General features: G+C 36.6%; 1 protein-coding gene across 2 annotated transcripts; it reads left to right on the forward strand.

Moving 5' to 3' along the window:
• Window positions 1–246: 246 nt before the first annotated feature.
• Window positions 247–18,712, forward strand: LOC146160302 (sodium- and chloride-dependent taurine transporter-like). 2 transcript variants are annotated; one of them, XM_083383373.1, is made up of 14 exons: window positions 247–2,705; window positions 4,885–5,107; window positions 5,257–5,388; window positions 5,825–6,122; window positions 7,194–7,326; window positions 8,086–8,220; window positions 10,191–10,295; window positions 10,544–10,667; window positions 10,800–10,912; window positions 12,747–12,884; window positions 14,103–14,205; window positions 14,447–14,547; window positions 15,744–15,914; window positions 17,380–18,712. In XM_083383373.1, the coding sequence occupies exons 1-14, from the start codon at window positions 2,604–2,606 to the stop codon at window positions 17,644–17,646; spliced, it is 2,145 nt and encodes a 714-aa protein (XP_083239499.1). In that variant the 5' UTR covers window positions 247–2,603; the 3' UTR covers window positions 17,647–18,712. The 2 variants fall into 2 exon arrangements, with proteins under 2 accessions (XP_083239499.1, XP_083239500.1); XM_083383374.1 differs by lacking the exon at window positions 247–2,705 and adding an exon at window positions 4,339–4,752.
• Window positions 18,713–22,195: the final 3,483 nt, after the last annotated feature.

The raw sequence follows: 22,195 nt of genomic DNA on the forward strand, positions 1-22,195 counted from the left end.
CCTTACCGTACGTACCCAACATCAAATTCATCAGTAACTACACTTATAACTCCCTGGTTAACTTTTAAACTCACCCATTATCGACCCCCAACTAAGCCGCTGTTCAGGCACCCCAAAGAATTGGGTTCCTAAACAGCTGCTCCCAAACACCGGCGTTTAAATCACGTCGCTCAAACGTTGATGCAGTCCGGTCGCCCAATCGTCAAATACCCTCAAACAGTTTATAAACAATTTTTAGGCGATTTAGGAATTATTCTGGTCGGTTTTTTGCTTATGCCGACGAATTTAGGACTTCTCCGTTGTATATAGTATTGAGCTTTTAGTTTTATAATGTCATTTAGTCTTCGTGCTAAAGTATTTGAGATAATGTTGATTTATAGGTATCAGTGTGTGTTAATCAGTTTTTGTGTTTAAAGGCAAACTAATTGAATTTTTTGATCGCTATTGCACTTTTTTAAAGGACCGCGCGGCGTTTTTTGCGTTTCGTATTTTGGTTGTATATTTGAGTTAAGCGCAACCATCACAAAACTTATACGTTGATTTGGTAATGAACAGCAAAAAAGAAACGACTACAGTCACTATAAACGCTAATATTTCAATTTATGTCTCGAAGTCAACTTGAAACAGTTCTGCAAGAAACATTTTTCATCTGAAGAGGAGCGATTTTGATTTAAGCAATTTAACGTCATGTTTGTTACGAAGTGAACCTATCATTATTTTGCTTTTGCATAAATCAGGGGTAGTTTAAATATCTCGAAAAATCACGAAGCAATTAAAAGTTGGTCTTTAAAGGGTGGCATCACGCATGAAGGTAAAAATTACGCCGAGGTACTCCAGGTCAACAAACGAACAGCAGATTCAGATTTTGTAAAAGTACATTACTTTTTTGGTGTTAAAATACACTTGAATGTACAAACAAATTGCAGGAATAAATGGCAATGGATAACTCGAAGTAATATAATTTTTGCAAGAATCTAAATTTAAAGAATAACCAATTTGTAAAAGTTGATTTATTTTTCCGGCGAACATTAAGAAACACAACAAGCCTATTTCAATATTTTTTTTAAATTTTGTCATGTAAAAGTAAAACTGAATAGTGTTTTGTAAAAATTGGAAAATCTGTGTACCTGGAACTCCTTCTCGCCGTCCGTCCAGTAATATTTGACGTTTGTCGTTTACATGTCCATTCTTTACAGGTCGAGCTTATTTTGCTATTGTTCAACACGAAACACGGCTGCTGCAAAAATATTTCTAATTGCAAGGCAAACATGTTTCAGCAGCGATCGTTTAACTTGTAACTTTCATTCATTTTAGTATCCCTGAAACTGAAAATCAGCCAAAAACACGCTGCTATAATCAATGATAATTTATATTATTTCATGTTAATGCTATCATTTAGTCTATCTATAATAAAAGCAACTTTGAGATTAAAAGCCACTCTCAACAACACCATACTCCAATCAGATATTTTTCGTTTTAATCAATTGCCTAAAGTGAAATATTGTTTTGGCACGATTGCAGCAACTTATGTTGTAATACACAACACTGCCTAAACTGGTATTTTTTGTTTAAACGTGTATTTATCGATAGTCTGACGAAACGCGTTTTTCAACCGCTGGCTTTTAATAACCCTACTCTCAACCAACCAACGGAATGCGTATCGTTTCTGTTGACTTTAAAGCCTGTTGACTTTTTTACTAGTCAATGGGTACTGATATTTGCTGACGTGTGCAATTCCCCACTCATTTGAACAATTGTTTGCACAATTATTTTTAATGAGTAACGCAAGGTAATGGGTTTTTGCGCTACACAACTACACGGCACGATTTGTTCTTACAATTTTTTCTTATACAATTTTTTCTTGAATTTGCCTTTTTTGGAAAAAAATATCACATCATTGTCCGAAATATTTTTTAGGAAAGTTTTGGCTACCTCTATTTGGTAAATAAGCAAACCGCGAGTGCGGCGTTTTACGTGTATATGCTATACAGTATAGCCTTATCTTAAATCAGTTGAACCCAACCCCAATAAGTTGCGTTGTCAACCTACGGTGGCATTAAAAACTGCTATAATTCATGGATTTCTCGCAATCTATACGTGGTGTGTAAAATATATAAAAGTTTTTTTAATTAAAAAACAACACCAAAAAATAAAACATGTTGATTCGTGGCACTCAATGTGTGTCTATTTCTGCCTGTTCCAATTTTTTAATCTTGCTTTTTATGCCATAAATCGTTTGATCGGCAGTTTGTAGCTTTTATTCGGAAGACAAAAAATAATATATCAGGAACTAGCGCATAAAATAAAAAATAATTTTATCCGATATTGCAGCAATCAGTCAGCAAAATGGTGATTTAGCGAATTTTATTATTTTTCCTCCTATTGTAAAAGCAATTTTATGTTCGTGTTTAAACAGCGAGAGCCGAGACGTTTGTGGTCCTACTGTAGGACATCATCTAAAAGGTGCACCTTTTCTGACAAATCACCTATTTTACGATTTTAGGTTTATTTAATTCACCAAAGACAAACATACTTTGTTTTGTCACGACACTTGTGGATCTTTCACGGAATTCTCCTAAAAGATTGATTGCCCGTTAAACACAATGGATTCAAAAGATTTCAACATTGCGACTGACTATTTCCATGGCGACAACTCGGAGCCAGCAGAGTCTGCTTGGGCCCTTCAAAGAAACCTCCTTTCACCGGTACGTTGCTAAAGTTTTAAAAGCAATTTTGTTTACCAGCAAGAAGCCACATTGTCAGAACTTTTTGCACCAGCGAGTGTAGATCTTTTGTGTAATAAATTAGACGTATTAAAACTATTGTCAAATATTTTGCTTTTTAAATCGAAACGTCTGGTATTTATAGTTTTGGCGGTTGTTTGGCGACATCTAATTTTTTTGTTTAAAGTCCTACACGAGCGCTAACCATTAGGCTTGTTAGGTAGTGTTGCAGTGTTGAAACTAGGGATTCTCAAACGGTGTGCCTCGATCGAAAGATTCTTAAGTGTATAGCCAAACTTTTTTGTAAAATAACAAAATACCCAATATTTGGATAATAACAGGAAAGCAGGCAAAAATGCGAGACTTCAATACAAACTATGCATTAGGCAACTGATAACACTATAGTATTTACCTATTACCTTGCCTTGTATTAAGAGTGAATATCAAGTGAGAATATTATTGTTTTTTTAGTAATTGTATCCCCATTTTTTTAAATTTTTTTGTACTGCAGGCTAAAAACACTGGTTTAAACTTATCAGTACAACAGTCTGTCTTGATGGAACTTTTTGGGCGACCTAGATGCTATCCTGGTGTGTTGAAACGTCCAACAATATGAAAATATCCAGCTCTTTATAATATAAAATGACTATAGTGTTTTTGCCCCGCCCCAACCTTCAATTTTTTGTGAATGTTAGAAAAAGCAATTGTTAAACTTATAACGCAAAATCCAATTTTGTAACGCGTTGTTGCTAGTTGTGTTTATACTGCAGTACAATACGGTTGTAGTAACAACATGCCTAAACAACAAGATGAATGGCTGCCCTAAAAGCCAGGAAGGCGTCTTCCGGTCTGCTTCGTTTTTGCTAGTGCGCCAGTGATGCATCGTGTCCACGTCCGGTATATTGGTCCGTGTGCGAAGCCCCATCGCAAAACCAAAACTTTGTGGCGATGCTTAGCGCTTGGAAAAGACGCTTACATAAGCTAAACTATAAGAAAATGCACAAACTGTGAACACGTCAATATAAACCAACGTTCTTGAAACTTAGTGTCGAGTCGCATTTATCCAATTGCAAATTGCAATAATTGTTTTATGGTAATTCATCTTTATGTCGCTTGAAGCTTGTTGCTTATATTCCCTTGCATGTTACTTTGGAAAATTACATAACGCTTAGTCACTTTTAGCCACTGAGTGTGATTGTAACTTTTCATTTTTTTTCTATTGTTTTAATGACTTAAAAACCCACGAAACTTTATAAAAGTCAACAAATGTAAAAAGAGTGAACAATTTAACGAAACCGCTATCAAACGATTAAATGAGCCCGTAAACGGTAAGGGTAAGGATACAAACTTTAAGCTTAATGCTGACGAACAAAAGCGTGTAAACATAATTTCGGCTCAGGATTCTTCAAAACATGTTGTCGTACTTTTGTAAAGCTTTAAAAGGTACAATACGAGAGAAGACAGTCATCGCCTTTCGGCGCCTCTCGGGAATTACTAGATCGTGACGCAAACAAAGTGTTGACGCGCCAGTCCGGTTTTGCGGGATTTTTATTTTCAAGGATTTTTTCGTGCACTTTTTAGCCGATTTAAAACTTGTGGGCAATTTTTTTTAAATCAAACTGACAAGGTGCCTCGAACTAGGTAGCTGGGGGCTATGGAGACATTTATAAGCCGTTACAATATACTCTGGAACTGTTTTACACACATTGGCCATGTTCTAACGTACTTCTAACACGAATAGACCAAAGTGTATTTCGGCAGCGTTAGAGGGGAAAGAGTTCGCACACTTCAAGCTGTTCAGTCGCCCTTATTTAATAGTATTTGACCCACTTGAACGGTGCGATTTGCTTTCTTTGGTTTGACGGTCTCCGCTTTGCTTAGGCAGACTTTGTGTGAGCTAAGACTTCTGTTGCTTGCTTAAAGATATCATCTGTTTATTTTTTACTGAAACTGTTTTGAGACTTTTTTTAAGTTAAACTTGAGATTAAACAAAAGCGTGATGGAAACTGCCATGCCGCTTCCTGGAGAGGTCAGTTGATTTATATGCGTGCAACTTTAGACTATTGATTAATTCAGCACCATTGCAACTTTATTGACCCGTGTTTTAATTTACTTTTAAATTTATCCTGCTTAAAGTTTGTGAATCTCGCCTGTTTCACAGAATGAATTCAACGAATCTGACATCAGCAAAGCGCCGAATGCCAACCCAGGCAACAATGAAGTGAAAGATGGTGTTCCTTCAGATGCTGACACTGACTCACTACCCCCAATCCAGCGGGAAAAATGGTCAAGAAAAATGGATTTCATTTTGTCGGTTGCTGGAGGATTTGTTGGTTTAGGCAACATTTGGAGATTTCCATATTTATGTTATAAAAATGGCGGAGGTAAGTTTAGTACAGTAATAGATTTCACTATTATTTTTGGTATATATATGCTATTTTCTTTTTACCTGATACTTAAAAGCAACAACCATTTTATACGTAAAACCCTCCTCTTCCTATGTAGGGTTTTTCTTTTAATGATTGTATTTTAGGTGCCTTTTTGATCCCTTATGCTATTTTTCTGGTATTGGGCGGAATTCCCATATTTTTCCTCGAGGTGTCTCTTGGTCAGTACATGAGTGAGGGTGGCGTTACAAGTTGGAAACTAGTTCCTCTAGGAACCGGTGAGTTACTAGTTTTATTTCCCTTTGGCACCAGAGCACTGTTGTGGCGAGCAAAGTGGATTTTACAAGCCTGAAATATAACATTTCTGTTTTCACTAGAATTTTTTTCAGGTCTTTATGGTGAGTGACATAGTTTCTTGTTGTTGAAATTTAGATACCGACTTTGGCAAAACTTTCTTCACAGATCTAAATTAAAAAAACAAATTATTTATGAATAAATTTAATCAAGAAAAAAATCAAGTTCAATAATAAGTTTTGCTTTAAATTTCCGTAGCGCTTGATTCGATCTACATTTTGTCTTTTTGGCCATCTTTGGAAAAGCTGAATGATTTCACCCCAACGCAAGGCCGCTTTTCTTTCGTTTTACCCGGTTAGCGCCGTTCGTGGCGCGTCCGCGGAACACTTCTTTTTAGTTACAGTACGCGGCTCTTTCCAGGTATCGGCTACGCGTCCATGGTGATCGTGGCGCTGCTCAACATTTACTACATTGTTATACTGGCCTGGGCGATCTTCTACCTTTTCCAAAGCTTTACTTCTGAGCTGCCGTGGGCAAAGTGCGGCCATTATTGGAACACGCCGTGTTGTGTAGACACTTTTTCACAGTCCGCAGCCGCACTTAACTCTAGCAACTCGACGACCGCGTTCGCGAGCACATTCGCCACAACCACCGCCAGCTCGTACAACGCGTCTCTTTGCACCGGGAACAAGACATCGCCAGAGACCGAATACTGGGAGTCAGTATCTTTTTCCGCCATAACTCGTCTTTCTCTGATGTTTTGAGATTAGTTGTAATTCGCTTTAGGGTCGGACTGCTGATATACTAACATATATCGTGCATTGGGATTTTTTCTCCAGTTAAAAAAGTTCGGCGATTTAAACGTAATGGCGCTGAACCGCTGATAGTTGGTTAATGATCGAGTTGACAAAAGCTTGGCTGGATTTTCTATGGTATGTTAAAACATCTCAACGTAAATTTATTTTTTTTACGTTTACAACATTAACCACTTCCGAGAATAACCTCTCAATTGCACGATTCAAAAAAATGTCTCTGTAATTTTAATTATCTATACTAAATCGGGATGATGGGAACAACTCAACTACGCTTTTGTCGACTGGGTGGCATATTTTTCAAGACAAAAGATTATACTCCAATCCGCTTTATAATAATAATCCATAAAATATAGGGTTTAGTAGCTGGTAGTCATCTTTAATTCGAATAAGAACATTAATTCGCAATCGGCATGAAGCGAAATGGGTCGCCGCGCATTAAACACGAAATTAGGGCATGTTGCATGTCTCTGCATAACAACACTGTTAATTATAATTGGGAAAGTTTACCTAAATGATTCATTTTAGTTTTAGAAATAATAAATAAACTCTGGTTTAAACGAATATTTAAAAAAAATCCCACAAAACTACGGACTATATCTACCCTACGGCGCGGGAACAGTTCGACGTTCTGGTTCACCCATCTATATATGACGACGAATATTTCTCTAAAGAAATCATCATTCTATTACGTCCTCTGTAAAATTGCTGTATCTGGGGATTTCCCGTTCTGATAACCTTTTCGTCGACAAATATCGTCGTGGTGAATTCGTTGAAACAAAAGATTTGAAAAATATCCCCGGGCATTGGCTTTCTGTGATTGCTACGTATCGTCGACGAAAAACTAATTAATTACTATAAAAGAAAATTGTTTGGTTTAGCAGTCTGAACTGCTTACCGATAACATATTATACCAAACTATGGACTAATTTACCTTTTTTATTTCATGTGCAATGTTTTCAACTTGGATTCATCAGACGACGTGTCTTAGGCATTTCAACCGGTCTGGATGACGTTGGTACTGTTCGTTGGGAGCTCGCTCTATGTCTTTTGCTTGCGTGGGTTATCTGCTACTTTTGCATTTGGAAAGGCGTCAAATCTACTGGAAAAGTAAGCCACAGTCGCACAATTAAGTTTTTTTCGGTATGGCATTAAAATTAAAGATAGTAAATTTCTTTTCCTACTAAATGCACCCCATAAATTGAATAGGATGTAGGCTTTTTTGCTTGGCATAACATTGTATAGTGTGAAATAGGATATGTGTTTACGCGCCCTATTCATTCTGTTCTGTCAGGCTGGTGATGAATAGGTGTCGAATTGCTGTAGTTCCCATGCTGTGCTAAGCGGTAGAATCAATAGGCTCTTGTTTATTTTTTGTTTTTATGGATGTTTTATTAGGGCAGCGGTACCTAACCTTTTTTTATTAACGGACTCTTTTGAAAATAGTTTACAGACCCCTATTTTATAGAACACATTTTATAGGTCAATAGTATAAAACTTAAATTGACTACCACATTTAATGTTTTATTAGCTTCACAAAAATGGGATTTTGCAAACATATTTTGGATAAAAACATATTGCGCTTTTTTGAGAGTTATGCTTTAAACGTTGGTTGTCGTATTGTATGGGTGTCTACGAAATTTTTGCCTCACAGTTGTACAAAGTAATCTATTCTGTTAGATTTATAAAAACGCGTGTGTGTTCTCAGGTCGTTATGCCCTCGTGCGCTTTAATAATATTTCTTACTGTGTGCTAAATTAAACTCTATTTATGGTATAGAAACTGTAAGTCGATTTACAATTGTGTATAGTTTTTGTTGATTAATAATGTAGTATTGTTAGAAAAACACTAGTACGTTGCTTTCCTTAGGTCGTGTACTTCACAGCAACTTTTCCTTTCCTCATGCTTATTATTCTCCTAATCCGCGGAGTGACTCTTCCTGGGGCTGCAACCGGTATACGCTTTTACTTGACTCCGGACATGTCGAAATTGGCCGATCCTCAGGTACGTCACTTTTTTATGCTATTGCGGTTTGTATAAATTGGCTTAATTGAAATTCAGCTTTTAAGCGTTAACTATACATGGACAGCTCGACCCGATGACCGTGAGGTCCTTTTGCAACTATATGTTTGCCTGTTTTAACTATGTAAATGAAAAAAAAATATGCCGCGCATCTCGCAAATCTTATATGTATATTTATATGTAACTAAAGTTAAGGGAAACCTTTTCTACTAAGAGACTGTACGCACCATGACTGTACGTACTATATGTGTTTTCGCTTTCGTGAGAATATAGATGTTATTTCGTGGTTAATAGCTGTATAAATTGAAAGTTTAAGAAGCGTTATGTGGTGTTTTTTTCGATAGTATTTGTGGAACTTTATAGCTATCGGCTAAATGACTCACAACTTGTGTTTGTCATTCGACCTATAAATACGTCTATTCTAAGTAAAACGTTTGAAAATTTTAGACTAATAAACGCAAATATTTTCCACGATATCTCTCCTTAGCTATTTTCTCCTTTCGCTATACTGAAGTTGTTTAGCGCGCACGAGTTTGACTGAAAATAGAAAGTGCTCAAGATTACTTGCTTTTAGGCGTCACGTTATGACATAAATTGTGACGGCATCTTTATTTTTTCATGCCTTTGTTTATTTCTGTTTGTTGGGTATACGGTAATTCATAAGTTGGATAAGTTATACAGGATCAAGGTTGAAAAACACTGGCTCAAACATATGCTTCCACCTGCCAGCTCACTCATATTTACCGTGTTCAATCGAATGTATGTTTTTTCTCTCTGGCATTATTGCTAGTAATAAATCTTTCGTCAGGTTTGATTACTTTTTAAATTGAAATTCAACAACGAAAACTCAAATGAGAAACGTGATATGAGAAACGTGACTTGTAGCGCTCTCTGTATGCAATTTGCTTTAGGTGGTGAAATACATCCCGGAGAAGAGGGTTTAGTAGTGTTCTGCAAAAAAAATGCCAAATACACAATTTTATTTTTATTTTTTCTAATATATACTCTTTTCCTACTCAAACGTGGTGTTTTGTTGCATCTCTTCTGTAAAATGTTATTTGCGTGATATTTTAATTAAATATTGTCGTCCACTGGTAAAAAAATATTTTTACCAAAGTAACGGTGCGCACTCGAATTTTTTTCCCAAGAACGTGGTGCACTGTAAAAAAGCATGCACATGCTGCCATAGCCTCAAGCGTTGTTACGCCAACTTGCGCTTTGTGGCAAGTAATGCCATTCAATCTACTGTGCTCCACTCTAAAATTTGCTGCAAGTTTTAAAAATTAACTTAAGTATAACGAAGTTTTCGTTTCAACTTATTTTGCAATTCGTTGATTGACAGGACTGGATAATATATTAAGACAAGCAGAATACAATGGGCAACAAAAATAAAATTTTGATTTGCTGTTGTTCGCTACGTTTATTAATTCGTCCAAATGACATTGTGAAAACTCTTTGTTAATATTGGTTGAAACCTAAATAAATTAGAAAAAGGAAAATGCTTTAGTTTGTTTACGACTTTTTTACGACTTTTTTACGACAAGCGTGTAGCACTCATTAATCAACTAACGTTAGGTACGTTTTGCCGCTATCTTGAAGCGGAACCGACGAGGCTATTCGCCATTAACGCATGACACGCGTTTACAGAGTGGAAAATTACTGGTACAAAGCCGTAAAAGCTGCGGATTGTGCTGTGAAAATTCCGCCGCTTAGGTTTTGCTGATATTTTTTGCGATAAGCAGCCATGTAGGAGGGTCATACCAATACGAGCTGTAACATCATTTTTTTTTTCATTTTAATGTAGTAAACATTGTGCGCAATTGGATAGATGTAAAATCAGTTTAGCTTCCTGAACACGATCGATGTTTCAATTGTAATAGCGATTGATTGAAATTAATTTTTTTAATCGTTTGACCGGCACAACCTTAATATTGATTTTTTGTTCGTGTCAGGTTTGGATCGATGCTGGAACTCAAATATTTTTCTCTTTTGCCATCTGCCTTGGCGCTCTTGTGTCACTTGGCAGCTACAACAAATTCACCAACAACTGCTACAAGGTTCGTGGCACAATAATAGCTCGAATTGTAATAAAATTAAATTCATTATATGTTCGTTTTCGAATGTGAACGATTTATTTCGAACTAAACTGTATTTTACCGGCTCCGCCCTTTGTAAACACCCTTAAAACGAAATGCTTAGGTATTTTAGTGAATGGACCACGACTCCCATCAACTCTTAGGTTCTAATTAATATTTCACAAATGTATCATTTCTTTCTTAAAAGTTTACTTCACTTTATTGTACAGGACTGTGTTATTCTTAGTCTGGTGAATTCTGGAACGAGTTTTATCAGTGGTTTCGCCATCTTTAGTGTATTGGGTTTTATGGCAGAAGAACAAGGGGTAGATGTTTCTGAGGTCGCCGAATCAGGCAAGTAGTTGTTATGTGCTTTTCTTATTTACATTAAATAAAACAGAAATTATCTCATTTAAAAAACTGAAAAAAAAATATTTTTGTTCTTTTTTTCTTTTGGTTGCAATAACGTTGTTTTTTTAATTGCAGGTCCTGGTCTTGCGTTCATTGCGTATCCCAAAGCTATTACCCTTATGCCTGGTTCTACTGTTTGGGCAATCCTCTTCTTCATTATGCTTCTTCTTCTCGGATTAGACAGTCAGGTAAGGTCGGACTATATATTTTGCAGTTCAGGAAAGTTAGTATAAACCCGGAAAACAACGCTGCTGATCACCATAAATTGTATGGAAATCTTTGCCTTTAGGTTTTCATTAGTGTGTGTCAAGGTTTTCTAAATATTACTCGATATCCCATTGTTTTTAATTTCAAAGAAAGATGCCTTTTAACAGGATAACATATATTTTTTTGATCTCCCACCGATTTTAGTGGCACCCTTGACTTAAGTACACAAGCTCTTTATATGTTTTCCTGTATACTAAGGTAGTAGTGACAGTTGCCATTTAATAGATAAATCCCAACTCCGTTTGCCCATAAAGCTTTTTGATATACAGAATACGTTTTACAATTTGCCTTGTTGACTACTTCATTAATACAATGCAGCAATTGCGAAGGGTTAAGGACACACAGTAACCCAAAATGACCAACGTGTCTGTGCAATAAGTTAGAACTCCCAATATGATTAGTAAACTTTTAGCTCTAAATCTGCGAAATAGCCTGTCCTAATTTTTCAAGATGAGGCGTTCTTCACACGGATAACATATGCGTACTTCGTGCTAACAGTGTCCGGCAAGATGACTAATATCCGCCTTAAAACGTCAAACTTATCCTGTCGCCATTTGCAAAGCCATCCCTTCCGCAGGCCGTATGAGTTGCGAGATTTTACATACTGTTTATTGTTTTGATGTAACAGCTTAGCAATTTTGTTTTTTCACACGCCCACGACGTTGCAGTTCCTGGTAGAGATTTACCGATGTTTTAGCCACAAATAAATGCAATAAAATGCCAATTTAACACGCCTGTGTGCTAGTGTGATAAAACAGATCTGCACCAGAATATGGGTTATTATATGTTAACTTATTAAATAAAAATGGTCTGCACTCGACAGCTTTTTTCACTTTGTATTGTATTTTGTTAGTCTTATCCTTCAAATGTTTATTCCTACGATAGGAGTTTGTTGCAGTTGCAAGGAAAATTCATTTTTGATTAATTTCAACCATATAAATAATTTAAATGCTGCTGCAACGTTAACTCCTGAACTGGTTTAAAATTGGGCCGCAATTTTCTCTATGCATCTGTAAGAAGTACTTGTGATTTTACCAAAAATCATTTTTGTAACTTACTTGAAGTATTTAATAAGGTTGCGTGTCAGTTTTAAAGACTTTTCACAAATGTAAAATATTTTTTGACTTAACTTAAATTTACACCAACATTTTTTCAATAAGGTAAAATTAAACCGCCTTATTTATAATATGTGTGTTGTATAACCAGACAGCATATTAATTGTTGTTTATTAACTTGCGTTTAAAAATTTAGAAAATGTTTAGGAAAAAATTACCTCTGGAAATTTGGTAAAAAGATAATGTTCAGCTGCGCAATTGAGCATGGCACAAGAGGAACGCTTTAAAGTTGTCATTTTACTCTGATACACAAACCAGCAATGTAGTATTATAGTGAAATGGATTTGTAGTTCGTAAAGTGGCCGAACGCTCAAACCGGAGTAATAAGCGTCCAAACGTCGACATCGTCAAATGACTACTTCCCGTTGCTACAATACATTGGCAGTACCAGCTAACTGTAGCCTTATGCAAAACAATGTGGTGTGATTCCAGCTTGATACCAACATTTACTTTTTGAATATCGCGAAACTTGTTTAGGCTATTAAAGAATGAACATGTTTGGAAACATAAGTACGAATAAAGTATGGTTTATATTTGGTAGCACTGGGTCAAAAAATTAATGGAAAAGTATCAAATGGGCTTTGACTTATCTTATAACTGAAAGATATCTAATAGATTCTTACCACAACTTATTTTTCAGTTCGTCGAAACTGAAGGTTTCATAACTTCGTTCGTCGACCTTTTTCCTCGCCAGCTACGAAAGGGATACAACAGGGAAATTTTTATTGCCATTACGTGTGGAGTGTCATATCTCATCGGGCTAACTATGGTCACTAACGTAAGTTTTTTTCAAATATAGACTACTGTTTAAGTTTAATCCGATATGCAACTAATTTTTCCGATAATTTTTTTCGCTCGAGTGTCTGCTAGTTTTATCGTCTTACTTATAACTAATTTTTCTAATTTATATTTCTGTAAAACTTTTTCAATTTTTCAATTTGTTGAATTCTATTCTAAAACAAGTAAAACGCATGAAGTATTTGCGATATTATTCTTTCCGACAAACATTTCATCAATGTTTTTTGCACGTTCAAATACTATTGAGCGGTCAAATCTGTTGGAAAAGATTGGAAAGGTTTAACCCGAAGGCAGTCTTTAAATATTGACTTGACCAAATAGGTATTGGCTAAATGTAGACCGTAGAGCTTGTAGGCACTTCCTGGATGACTCGCCGCACCACATGACCATGGTATTTATATCCATGTTAAAGCCAAAACCACTCAACGGCTTTGGTTAGGTTGCAAGGCATCTATATTCTAATTTGAAATGTAAAACACATAATTTAACACAAACGAATCACAGGGGGAAAGTAGCACTTTTCTACTTTACATTAACAAGTAAAAAAACAATTTTGATGTATCATAGAAAGACTAGCTTACGTAATGCGAACACAGTTGTCCTACATCTTGTGGTTGCTACGACAACTTGTTTGATACGCCTATAGACTGAATGCCGCCACAAGTGTGGCGACGCTTTAATGCACCAACTTAAGTCTACAAAATATACCAAGCATTAACTGCGCCAAAAATATTAACTATTGCCTTGTTACAATAAATCTGGTTAATGATTTTAACAGCGTATAATTCACGATTTACGCCATTCTTGATGTGTTTATTCCCCTTATCAACCCATAAATGTCTCTTATGATTATATATAGCTACTCAACATGTTTGTTTTAAAAATTTGACAATTTCGTCAGTATAAAATTTCTATTCTGAATTCAATTCACGTCGATTTAAAACAACGCATATTAAAAAACCTAATTTTCAAATTCTGTAAATCCCTTATTTTGTTTTATTTAGAAGCACCTTGGGTCCTATGGGCTGTTGATAAAAAAGGATCTAAGAAAATATTGCCTTTGGCTCGCTTTTAGTTTTGATTTAGTTAATTTTAACCATCCCTAGAATGCGGTAAAATTACATTTACTATGTAAGAATATAAAACTAATTTTTTTTTTTTTTTTGAAAACCTTAAAAAACTGTTGTTTTTCCTACAGGGTGGCATGTACGTATTTCAGTTGTTCGATTACTACGCAGCAAGCGGTGTTTGTCTCTTGTGGGTAGCTTTCTTTGAAACTTTTACCATCGCATGGGTTTACGGTAAGTTTGTTGCTGTAAACGAATGTGGAATTTAAAGATTGAAACATAGTTTGAACGTCGAAAATTTAGGAATATTTCAAACTATCTTAACTTACAAAGTTACACTCGCCTCTGTTAACTATTGACACATGTAGTTTCTTTATTAGGGATAATGCCTATATCTAGTAATATTGTATGCTGCTGTACACAACCGTTATAGTGTTTATAGTACATTGTAATAAATAAATATTTGCTTTTATAGGTGCTGAGCGTATGTGGAATAATATCACCAGAATGATAGGTTACAGACCCATCCCAATAATAAAGTACATATGGATTATCGGAACCCCCCTTATTACTACGGTTGGTACTATGATCATTGTAACAAAGCCACAGTCTATGAAAGCATTAGGTTTTAAAATTGTCTGATATATGACGAATAAAAAGGCCACAAATAGGTTCCCTGCTATAGCTGTGTTATTTCTGGGGGATCAAAATCGTATTTGTTCAGTTGCATAGAACCCTAGATTTTACGATCCCGTATAAACGCAACAGTGGATGTGCCTATCGAGCAGTTCGCCATATTCTAACTCTTTGTGTGATCTTATGAGGATAGTTGAAAAAATTGCTGTCTGATGTGCTTTTTTTACTTTTAGCAAAAATGGCGTCGTAGGTGGGCAAGCGTTGCTAAACGTAAACACCGGCAAACAATTCACTAAGCGCTCACCTGGCACGCAAGACCGAGCAAAGTAAACACTTTTACGCACAGGTTTCCCTTTAGGAAATTTCAACATTAACGCATTTTCCATTTTACACACAGCCTTAATTTAGAGAAATTTCGCGCTTTATACAAATAATTTTATTTAAGCGTATGTTGCAAGATTCAAATTTTATTATTTTCCTTCGTTCTAAAAAGTTGCCTAAGAAAAAAGTGCAGCTAGAATTGGTTTCGAGACATAAAAGTGCAGCAAAAATATATATTTTAGAGTTTTGTTTTTACTCTTAAATCTATTCTGCCACCGTTTTAGTTTAATTTCGAAATCCTTGTCTTTTAAATTCAGGGTGGTAAAACATGGTCTGTGTTTTGAGCCAAGGTATACAATAAACTCCCTTACCAATATTTGTTACATTTGTTTTAAATTGAACTTTCTCAGAATATTGTATAGACTTCTTGGAATATAGTTAGAACTCAAAACATTCCACAATCCCAAATGGTACCCAAATAAAATAGAAAATATAGTTGTCACCTATATAATTTGAAATGTTTCACTGGCAAAAAAGTGATTAAGCCGACTTGGGTTCGGACAACCCTGTTTTAGTAAATCGCTATTGACTGGCTTCCAATTTTTAACCACGACAAGATTACATTTTTAGCCGACAGCTGTCAACGAGCCACACCCCACCAATCAATTATTTATCACCAGTTTCATTTCATGTAGGCACAAAAACTCGATTGTTTTCTTTGGAACCTATGCTTCCAAATAATAGATGAGTGCAGACTTACTTAACTTCTTGTTATTTGTATAGTGTGCATGAAAGCTAATCGCGATTCTTCGCAGGCAACTTTCTTCTACGCGATGATCAAGTTTGAACCGCTCGTTTACAACAAAACATATGTATACCCAGAGTGGGGCACAGCGATCGGTTTCGTGCTTGCCGCAAGTTCCATGGTGATCATTCCCGTGTATGCTATTTTCCGCATGATCGTAACACCTGGAAGTTTGAAGGAGGTGGGAATAAATGTATTTCAAAGATGGCTGTCGTTACATGAACTACTATCCTTTCAACAACGTAACATAAACTGGGGATCGCCGTTTAATAAATTAAAGTCTAAAAGTTTATTTTCTTCTAAATTTAACGATCAAAACGGCCATATGTGTTTCGTTTCAATTGGAACGGAGTTTAGTTCGGTAAGGACATTGGACATCGTTTCGAGTTAGCGCTTTTTACAGCGGACTTTGATTAACATTGTTTACCCAAACAATGAACATATCACTATCCCGTGAATAATTACACTGGTTAACAAAACAATTTTGGCATGGAAGGTAAGACCGATTTTAGAGTATATCAGGGGCGCTGAGCTCGAAAATGCCATTAGTTTTTGCCAATTGGCTCTAGTTTTTAAGATATGATCAAATTTAGGTATTTTCGTATCTTTAAATAGGGGGGGGGGGCACAAGAATGAGCGAAAGATAAAGACACAATGTGATTACCTAGATGAAGAAGTGCTACATATATCTATTCTTCAGACTCTCCTAACATATTGCTATTTGTGAGACTAATCTTCCTATGCCACCAGTATGCCTAAGCCTACACAAGAAAGGCGACAATTTGTGAAAAAAAAACAGTTCTCCATGCACAAACTATTCACATATATAGGCCATTCCTTTTTAATCCCGTGTTGAACAGCGACCCGACTATCCCAGTAACAAATAAAGCAGGGATACTTGGTGTAGCCGCCTTGATGTCCTAAGAGAAAGTTGACCATTTTCAAATTTACGCATATCTTCCAGTTGTGCTCACTATAAGAAATTCTTCAGGGGCATCTTAACACTACTTATTTCCGTTGTGAAGTAGCACACATTTCAAACTTTTTTGGAGCTGTCAATGAATAACCTTCATTCTTCTGGTTTATATTCAAGCAGACCCATAGATAAACGAAGTCCTTCGATGTTATTACAATACAGAAAAAATCTTCTTAGGATAAAAACTGCATTAACATTTCTCCTCTGACCCGGTAAAACGTTATGTTTGTTGCCGAATCAAGAATGTTACGGAGGTGATTCTTAGGCTCACGTATGTTACTGCTTTATGGGAGAGAGAGAGTAATCTAAGGCCTGTTTTACCTCCCAAGCGAGACATTTGTACCAGACATCTCAACATTAAGGCAAAATTAAATAGCTGCTTCACATGGCTTCAGCTTTTATTAACTCCTTGCTTACTAGCATACATTTTTCATGGTATATAGGAAAAGGCCAGATCTCAAAAACTAGAGCCAACTCAGAAAAAGTAATGGCATTTTCGGACTCAGAGCCCCTCAAATACCCCTAAATCGATCTAACATATAAATGCCTTTGAAAAAAAAAATTTTTGTTGGCCTTTGTTATTATTGAAATTAAATATACTGTATGATTAAGCGACATTTTTTTTAAATGGTATTTCTGTATCACCCAACTATCTTAAATTGTCTTTCAGAGATTTACCATGCTGATTACGCCACAACTACGTCGTAACCACGTCGACTACGGAAAAGTCGAGAAGAATCGCTCTGGGTCGCACATCCGCAATATATTTGGTACCTGCAACGGTGATGAGCAGCTTGAATTTGATGAAGTGTTTCCGGTCAAGAGCATGTCAGCTAATGTCGAGACGAAAACTATAAACAGTGACGTTGGTGCAAAGTCGGCGATGGATCCGCCCGCTTACGAGATGGTAGAAAATTTCCCCAACACAGCGTTATAACTGCTTTGTGCCCACTTTAAATCCTGTAGTGTTGAAGAACAAATCGCTTTGAGACAAAAACAACATCTGTGTAGCTTAAAACAGATTTCCTGAGTGATACGCTTATTGCCGCTTGCAAGCTTTACCATTTATATTTTGCATGAAAACATGACTAACAAGCTACATAAAGACTATACTATTTGTTTTCTTTTCTTTCAGACATGCACAATTTTTGCAATGAAGTGTCAGATATACTAAAATCATCTTGTATCTGTAATTTTTAGGGTTCCGTGATTTTTGTAGTTTACCCACATATTCCAGGCTGTCGATAAAAAATACAGAAATATTTGGTAAACAAAAGATAAAAAAAATATTGTTTTAAACTAGAAGTTACTTCCGCAAATTTATTTTGTTAATATGTTTTTTCTTCCGTTTAACGCAGTCAGTTAAGCATGTTTGTCTGAAATTTCTTCGAAAGAATTACGGAACCCTGTTATATATGCTCGAAATTATTAATGACAAAAATGCAGGCATTCTGTTAGTTCCGCTTTAGCTAGTTTTATTTTTTGTGCTTTTTATTCTTAAAGAAGGCCAAGCAAATACAGATTATGTTGCTTTAAGCATATAGATTTATAAACTCTGTATCAATGCCGACCAGTAATTTGACTGGGAACGTATTCAACATAACCTTCATTGTTGGTTTTAACACTATATTGTTACACAATGCAGTCGATGGCGCCGAAAAATGCGGCTCAACAAAATAATTTCAACCTGTCTGCTCAATCTATTTTATGAATAATTACCAAAATAATTTTAAATGTTTTTTAACAGACCCCAAAACAATAAAACACAACCCGTTTTTGAAGAAGTTACATTGTTTCTTACTTGTACGATTTATATTATTTCCTATTCAAAATGTAGCAGTAAAAATCGTGCAACCTTCTACATGCCATATCGCCTGTGACAAGATTATCACTGAAGCTAGCATAGTTTTTTTCTAATTTAATAGCATTAAAGTGGTTTTTATCGCAACTTGTTTGAACGATGCTTGCTGTTTAATATCATGCATTTCAGATTGCAGATCGAATTAAGTTTCTGTATATTTTGTCGTAGTCTGTAAAACTATATCAAGGTGTTATCCCCCCACCAGTGATTTAGTTTTGATTGGCGATTACGAGTTCTAAATGCCGTGACCCAATTATGCTTAGAACCCCAATAAGATCCAAACAAAACCACAAAGGTTGTAAAAGAGATCTAAAACAACTTTATTCAACAAAAGCAGAATACTATATAGTTACGCAAAAAGGCATTATCAGTTTCTGCTAAATTAGAAACGACCAGAAATGTCGGAGCAGGCTTAGATCCCGATATTAACAAAAATAATAACAATAATATTATTATTACTTCATCAACCCCAATAAGACATTCAATTTTTTATTTCCATATTCGACAATATAATGTGATTAAGCAAGCCAAACAGTTTAACCAATTGAAACAATTTATTTAACCGTATAGACAGAAAACTTATATTTGCAAGTAGACAGCGTTTGTGATCGGCTGTGGCTAAGTATGGTTTTAACATCTTGCTACGAAGATCCGTATTGGGCCAGTTAATCTAGGTGACAAAGGTCTAAACCTAATGTAATTGCAACCAAAAGTCTTTCGTAATTCATCACGAAAAAGGTGCCAGTAACTCCCCAAAAAGACTGACCTCATTTATAAAATTTAGAGTGCCAGTTGAGTCTTCTATTTAAGGATATACTAAGTGTCAGGGCTGCCGAGTCGAACTCGGAACTCGATGGGGATGGTTTATTTCGCTCTAGTCGGGACCCGAGTATGCATACGTTTGACCCCAACGAGTCTCATGTCCGACTTGCGCATTCGCAGTAGTAAGTTTGAAACCGACCATGCATAAAATATAAATCGTAAAGCTGGAACATCATCCTGTGGAATATTTTACGACCACGTATGTCACCCCTTTGAGTGGTTGCTGTACAAGTAATAGGGTGTAATACATGCTGTAGAGTCGGAGCCGGAATCAGCAAATTGACCGAAGTGGGTCTCGATTATTTTTCGGGAGTAGTCGGGGTCTGATTTTTTTAACCGACCCTGCCTTGCTGAATGCAACAAAACGTTTGTTAGATCTAAATTCATGTCGTCATTGAGGGTCATTTAAAAATGCTAATATATACGACGTCAATCTTGTATTTTAAAGTAGGCACTTGGACATGATAGCTTGTCCACAAGCGCACAACATTAATTTGGTGACTTGATGTTGCAATGACGCTAAAGGTTTTAACAATTTAAATTAAAGTAAAAAAAGCATTCAGCTATGACTAAATAGGCTTTAATCAAATAGACCAGGGGTCGGCAACCGTTAGAACAACTGTGAATCAGACGGGTCACGGATATTTTTTGCACTTAAAAACGTGTTTAATTAGGCTACATTTACAGAGGCAGTAAAGTGTTGACGCAAAGCGTGAAAAAAAGATTGTTTGGTTTAAAATTCGAGTTCACACGTTCGTCATCCAAACTACTAGCGAAAAGTGTAACAAAAATACTTGAAGGGAACGCGATAACATTTAAAGTTAATCTAGCTCAGTGTTTGTTAATCGATTTAATTCAAGGGGCACCTGGCGGGCGAAGCGAGCGCAAAAATTTTTCGCAATTACGTGGTTAAAATGGACAAAAAGTTTGTGCAATAGACTCGTGTCTAATTTGTCAAAGAGGCGGCGGGCCGGATGAATTACATCGACGGATCCGGCCCGCGGGCCGTAGGTTACCGACCCCTAATATAGACCAAACGGGCTTCTAAATCTTTCTTGCTATGCGATATTATTATATGTGACCGCTTGATGGGGTTTGCCCGTAAATGTGTTTCTAACAATAATAATCCCCTGGTAAGTCAATTGTTCACATTCGAGATTGACGCTCCTAGAGCAAGGAGCAAAATGAGCGAAAAAGCTAGTTATGCACAAGCGGCAGGCGAAAGTGCAGTGAGTGCACTGAAAAGGCCTAGCTGTTTAAGCTTTAGAGGAGCTATGCAGCTTGAAAGAGAAGACTTATGGAATTTAATGAAAGAGGATGATTTTCCTTTGAAAAAAATTATAGGAATTGCTGAAATGAAAGGGACGCTAGTAGACGTGACGTGTATGACCAGGGAAAATATACTTGACCTTCATAGAAGACTACTGAATGTATCATACATTCGTAATGTTCGTCTTTACGAGTCCGATGTGATTAATGTGGGAATTCGTTGGGTACCAATCCCACTCCCGAATGAAGTTATTGAAAGCCGGATTGAAGAACAGTTTGGAGAAGTCAAAAAACACCACGGACAAAAAATTACTTGCAAGTATTGTGGCGAAACTGGTCACAAACAAGCTGATTGCGCAAAGCGAAAAGCTGATTACCCACAGCTTCACAGTAAAGCAAACCAATTAGCAACTGCGCCAGGCCAGATTACCAGCTCATCAACGCCTCTGCGCTCAAAAGCGGGTGACAAAACTGCAGTGCAAACGCTCGAGAATAGAAACGAATCACTACCCGGGGTTGATGCAATCCCCGTTGATAACCAAAACAACGCAGAATCTCCGAGCTTACAACTACAAACATCCCGAAAGCGATTCCGCACCAGTCCACCTTTTCTCCCTGACAGTAAATCAAGAAGCATGAGCGAAGTTACCGTCTCACTGGACCCAAATTGTCACACGGACAGTATTCTGGATCCCCAATGTCGTCATTTTTACTGCTGCAAATGCAAACAGAAATATAGAGTTACCAACGCATGCTGTGATGACACCGTCTTGTTTTTGGTGCCCTTGGAGGAAACAGTGGCCAACTGCCCCAAGTGCCACGCCAAAATGAGACTTATGTCCTGCTGTGAGGAAATACAACCGGAGTTTCGAATGGACGGCGATATGTTCGAGTGCATCCAATGCAAAAGGTACGCAATAACTTGTGTGTGTAACACTGTAAATGCCCTTCCAAACATTACCATGTCCAAGGAATATGTAATTCATCTATGCAAATATAAAGTGATACACTGCAGTTGCGGGAAAAAGTCCGCCGAGGTTATTGAACCGAGCCGGCCATATAACTGCAGTTGCGGGTTCCAATATGAATGGGATATCGAACTAGGAGTACAGATGAACAATTAGATGTATTATGGTAACTATTTTGGTGTATATTTTTTGTTGTTGTATAATGAGCTTCATATTGCATCATTTAATGTGGGGGGTGTTCGAAATCCGCGCAAACGAAAGCCAAAATTTTACTTTCTTAGAGAAAAAAACTTTAATATTGTCGTTTTGCAGGAAACACACTCCTTCAGTAAAAGGGACGAAAAATTATGGGAAATGCAGTGGGGATCTAAAATATTATGGGCACATGGCTCTACTCGCAGTAAAGGAGTTCTATTTGACAACAAATACCTCGATGTTGATTAAGGAGCTAGAAATAGACCTCGAAGGGAGGTATCTAGTTGCCTCGTTAACGGTTGAAGGCAAAGAGTTTAAATTGTGCAACGTTTACGCCCCAAACAACGACGATCCTAAGTTTTTTGATCGAC

This window comes from Ascidiella aspersa, chromosome 3 (genome assembly GCF_963924565.1).
Source record: "Ascidiella aspersa chromosome 3, kaAscAspe10.2, whole genome shotgun sequence".
Lineage (NCBI taxonomy): Eukaryota > Metazoa > Chordata > Ascidiacea > Phlebobranchia > Ascidiidae > Ascidiella > Ascidiella aspersa.

Bases quoted from the DNA above. Each gene is read 5' to 3' on its own strand.
- LOC146160302 (XM_083383373.1), top strand. From the start codon at position 2,604: ATGGATTCAAAAGATTTCAACATTGCGACTGACTATTTCCATGGCGAC. The intron at 10,668-10,799 runs GCAAGTAGTTGT...TTTTAATTGCAG, and splicing joins TTCTGAGGTCGCCGAATCAG to GTCCTGGTCTTGCGTTCATT. The intron at 12,885-14,102 runs GTAAGTTTTTTT...TTTTTCCTACAG, and splicing joins GGCTAACTATGGTCACTAAC to GGTGGCATGTACGTATTTCA.